The sequence below is a fragment of the Arachis ipaensis genome, chromosome B6 (assembly GCF_059453495.1).
Source record: "Arachis ipaensis isolate K30076 ecotype BB chromosome B6, ASM5945349v1, whole genome shotgun sequence".
NCBI classification, from domain to species: domain Eukaryota; kingdom Viridiplantae; phylum Streptophyta; class Magnoliopsida; order Fabales; family Fabaceae; genus Arachis; species Arachis ipaensis.
The window spans coordinates 126301785-126307207 of record NC_142441.1 but is presented as its reverse complement, the minus strand read 5'-3'; the positions used below and the strand labels follow the sequence as shown (position 1 = coordinate 126307207).

At 27.6% G+C, this 5423-nt stretch overlaps 1 protein-coding gene across 1 annotated transcript; it reads right to left on the bottom strand.

Moving 5' to 3' along the window:
- Positions 1–1522: 1522 nt before the first annotated feature.
- LOC107604969 (uncharacterized) lies at positions 1523–4695 on the bottom strand. The gene is made up of 2 exons (XM_016306697.3): positions 3759–4695; positions 1523–2008 (listed from the first exon to the last, which is right to left on the bottom strand). Exons 1-2 carry the CDS (start codon positions 4434–4436, stop codon positions 1892–1894), a joined length of 795 nt encoding a protein of 264 aa, XP_016162183.1. The 5' UTR covers positions 4437–4695; the 3' UTR covers positions 1523–1891.
- Between the last annotated feature and the right edge of the window lie 728 nt (positions 4696–5423).

Below are 5423 nucleotides of genomic sequence, written 5' to 3'. Positions count from 1 at the left end.
CCGCCGTCTTGGAGTTGACGTGAATGCATTTCAAGCTTCCCTCATTACCATCTCCGACCTCTTTCATATAAACTGCAGAGATTGGAGATGATAGTGAGAGTGCTTGAAGTACCTTCAATCTAGCTCATTTACACATAACGAAAACGTGTATTTCATAAGAATAAAAAAAAGAGGAGTGCTAGGGGGCAGCAACTTTTATGTTTTGTAACCATCAATTGGCCATCAATAGTTTTTTTAATGGTATGAGATTATATCCAATAGTGGAAGATCACTCACTTTTCTTTTGATGGTTAAGTGCTGTCCACAAAACACAAAAGTTGCTGGCCCCTAGACTTTTCCTAAAAAAAATGTATATTTTAATTATTGATTTCTTGTTAAAAGCACATGTTTTTTTATGAAAAAAATGTGTCTAATCAATCATATAATTATTTTTTTATAATAACATATTTATATATTACAAAAGTGAGTTATTGAAAATTTTAGTACATCTAAGATATTGAAAATTTTAAATTTTAAAAAAAATATAAAAAAAATTGGTGAAGGGACTAGTTTGGTGCACGACATTCAATTTCAGAAACTAAAATGAGTCACTTAATGCAAAGTAATGGACTAATTTGGTGCATCCACAACAATGACATCATGGATGACACGTGGACGAATACTGTTGCGACACGTGGCACAAACGGACACGTGGCCAAATAACATTGTGACACGTGGCACAACCATCCACATTAGCATGCCACGTGTCACTGGTCACCACATCATCGTATCATTACACGTGACCAAATCATGGAGTGACACGTGTCACTTACTGTCTACGTCATCAAGCCATGTCATCACGTCGTTAATAAAAAATGGGCCAAGGACTATTATGGTGCACTTTTCTCAATCTCAGGGATGTAATTAGTGCAATTAAAATCTCAGGAACGATTTTAGTGCACGATGCCAATCTCATGGGCCATTTTGGGTTTAACTCCAGTAATTTATATATATGAGTGTGACTGATTACTTGCTATATAAGTTATCTTTTCATAACAATTCTAACTACCTTTTGAAGTGACTTTAACTATCTTACTAACAGTTACTAACTATGTATCCTTTCATTTCTCCTCAAACTCAACCGTTAAAGTAATTCAATCTTGAGTTTGCTTATAAATTCTGCAAACTTCGACGGGCCACTATTTTATAGCTATTATTAATTGATTTGATTGATTAAAAATAATGCTAACTAACTAACTAACAAAGCATTAATTTTGTTCCACACTTTTCTTTTCATGTGACTTTATAACATAAAAATCATTGCTGTCACACAATGCAATTCTGCCTAATTAGTTCAAGACATGGCTAACTATAGTTTAACATTTTTCAAATTTCTTTACCATTAGGCATGGACCATTACCATACTAACAAATGTCAACGTAAATTACAGCTAGTGCTTGATAATGATAATCGCATTTAACTACTCCTTATATAAATAAATATAATATTAAATTTAATTTGTAATAATCAATCAATCCAACAATTACCACTAATCAATTCTTTACGGCCTAGTCACCAAAAAAAAAAAAAATTCTTTACGGCCGCATTTCATAAAACTTTTCCCCATAATTGGGCCAACTTGCATCATTAAACAAACTTTCTTTATCATCCAATCCAAATGGATGGATAAAATAATAATAAGAAAATATGTAACCCCATAATCTATTGTGACTTAATTTACAATACCGCAAGTAACCTGTAGAACAAGCAAGAACAAAAAAGAACAGAATCCGGCATTATTTTATTTACAAAAACTAAACTATTAGTAATGTGAAAGAGCCAGAATAGAAAAAAAATATTGCCGCATGGTTGTTCCAAAGTGTAGAATCCAAATTAAAGATCCAATATTGTTTCAAACGGCATCATAGTAACCACCATAGGTTATGTGAGCTCTACTGAGAGGAACACCCCTTACTGCTGAAATTGCTTCATTCAATTTGGATGCATGCTGAACCACTTGTGTAAGCCTCTGCAATCACAAAAAAATGAAACTCAATTCAAATTAGAGCATAAACAATGAATGTTTTGGATCAAATCCAATGAATTATTCAAGAATACTATAATTCCATATTTTATGGAAAATTAACAAAAGACCTTTTTTTATGATATTATTTATGAGAAATATTAGAAGACTATTAAATTTATTATTTTTGGTCATTACTTCGCCATCAAAATTTAAAAATATAAAATAAAGTATGTTATTAGATTACTAAATTAAAAAAATTAAACTAAAAGAATTGAATTAATAGTTAAATAATGACAAAAAATAATAAATTCTAATAATCTTCTAATATTTCTCATTATTAATTTATCAAATAACACAAGTGGCTCTCTATCACAATCCTGATAACTGACATAAACGTCTTTTTTAACTAATCTTAAAGGACACTGGTTAAAAATTTAAAATAAAAAAATTATTGTGGAAGTAATTAAACTTACTGAATCACATAAAAACTCTTTCTTTTTATTTTTTAAAAGGTATTTTATTGTAAACCTTAACTAAAAAGAAAAACCATAAACTGAGTCATACAAACTTATTAGATTATAAATAATCACACTTAATAATATAATTAAGTAGATTTTTCAATTAAAATAGTCCATTTGCCACATTTTTAATTTTTTATATATGTAAAAAACCTTATAAGATAGCTAGAAAGAGTCAAGTCCAGGTTATTTTGTTTTAATACACCTTATATAATTGAATAATAACGAGAGTAAACTACCATAATCACATTTGATTTTTGAAAAACGCTGACAAAAAAATTCTACTTTTAATAGCGGTCCTTAAAATATTATAAAACATGGTCATTATTTTTATAAATGATAAATGATCTTTGTGTTTGACAAATTATTTATGTATTTAATTTAAAATTATGTAAAAATATTTAGATAACTAATTAAAAAATACATTAAAAAAAATTCGGGCTAACTTTTTTAGAAATGAAAAAAGATTGTGTATTATTTAATGTAATAGTTAATTGGTTATTTTTCTTTGATATAGATTTTAATTTTTTTAATTTTAAATAACAAATCGAAATAATAAAATAAATATTGAGAGTCCGATTTTATAGTGCATAAATTAAAGAGTTCAATTTGTATTAAAATAATTTTTTTCACAGTAAATTAAATGAAAAAATCGGATTTGCATATTTAAAAAAAAATAACAACAGAATACAAATCTAAGGATCAGATTTGTATGTTTAAAAGAATTTAAAATAAAAAACAAATTTAACTCTCACATTTACATGTTTAAAAAAAATTAAAAATCACAAATCTTAATATTCAGATTTATGATCTTCATATAAAAAAATACACCAAATTTTAATATTGGTGGAAAACATAATTAAATGCCAAAATTAAAAGACGAAAATTTGATCAGAATTTTGTTCTTCATTTTTTAAAAGTATTTTTGATCATTAATAAAAAATCACAAAAAAATCCGTTTAACTTAAAATCACTAAGTTCTAATGATAAAAGTATCTTCTTTTTTTAATTATGATTAAAAAATCATATCAAAATTTAATTTTTAAAATATTTTTTTAGAATATATATTTAAAATTGAGTATTTTTGTAATGTTTTAAAATATTTAAAAAATATTTTTTCGTTATCAAATTGAAAAGTATTCAAAAATGGAGGACGATTTTGGTAGTTTATAATAATAATAATAATAATAATAATAATAATAATAATAATAATAGTGTGGCAATTATTATCTGACCTTATCATGAGTGTAGAACTGGAAGCGAATCTTGTGGCGGTGGTGGTGGTGGATTCTGTTCCTTTGATGGGCGTTTCCGAAGACGAAGACATAGATAGTGGCTGCAGCAACACCAAAAGAAAAGATTGCTCCAACACCACTCATACCCCACTTCCATATATTGAATTCACCGTCACTCGATTCCTCCCCTGCTACTGCCACTACTTCCTCCTCCTTCATCATCTTCATCGTTTCCTTTGGAGATGTCACCTCAGCACCTGCATCCATTGATGATGGAGGAGGAGAAGGAGGACTAACCAATCCTCTGCTAACATATTTTGGAGAAGAAGAATCCATTTTCATTTCGACAAATTGATCATTATTCTTGTTGTTTTCTTTTATCTTGAAGAAAACGTTGTGTGAAACCGTGTCTTCATCATCATCGTCATCATCATCAATTCTTGGTTCCAATTGGATTATTGGAACATGATGAACTAGTTGTTGTTGTTGATGTTGATGATTATTATGATTCCATGATGCTGCTTCAGTGGTGAAGTAGTTGTCAAAAACACTACCTTTGGATGACTCATCATGATTATTTCTCTTCCCAAAGAGAATTTGATGATTCTCATCACTAACTTCATTAAAATCAAGGTACCCATGATCTGGGAGGATTTCCCATTCATGATCAATATCCATCTCTCCACACACACTGAATAAAAGAAATAGATCCTTCCAAATCTTTAGGATCCTCTATGTTTTAGAGGAGTGATCACAAGGAAAATTGGCATACATAGAAGAAAAAGTGTTTTTGAGTAAAGGGTAGTGTTGATTTTGTGGAATCAAAGAAGGTGGCTTGTGTGGAGTATTGCGTGGAATCTCATCACTGCTACTAATAAGAGAAATAGTGGTGCCACCATCATAGGAGAATTTTGTTAGGATCACATCATTGTCTTTCAAAAATATATATTATTATTAATAGCATAAGAAAACGGATTTTTTTATTTATATATAAATTAAATAATTATATTATTTATCAATTCCATCATTTCGCATCTTTACCAAAATCCGTTTTAAGTACGTGCAAAATACACGGTAAACAAAATATGAGTACATGTAATTATAAAAAATTTAATTTTATAGGTATAAAAATATAATTTTTAAAATGATAAAACAGTATTAAAAATATAATTTTTACCGATTTAAAAAATAAAATTCAATATATATTTTTTAATTCAAATCTTATTTATATTTTAAAATTTAAACTAATAACTTTGTCACGTTGTTATTCTAAACGTTTCAATTAATATAGGAGATAGACGATTTTAATGAGCGGTTTTAACTCAAGTCACATAATTTAAAACTGCCTATTCAAACACGTAATTTAAATCTGTCCATTTAACTCATAGCGATCAAATCATAATTTAAAATGGCCATCACATTACATTCTAAAAACCATCTCATTTAAATTAGTACTCAAAAAATAAAACATAAAAAATTTAAAAATTTTGATAAACAAAATTTAAATGATATATAATTTAAATTTAAAAATTTTAATATAATTTGAACATTTTAAATAATAGAGTACATAAAAAATCTTATAAAATTTGTTATATTAAAATGGTAGGTTTAAATTGCGTGACTTCAATTAAAATCTTTCATTAATTGAAACGTTCCCATTTGTAG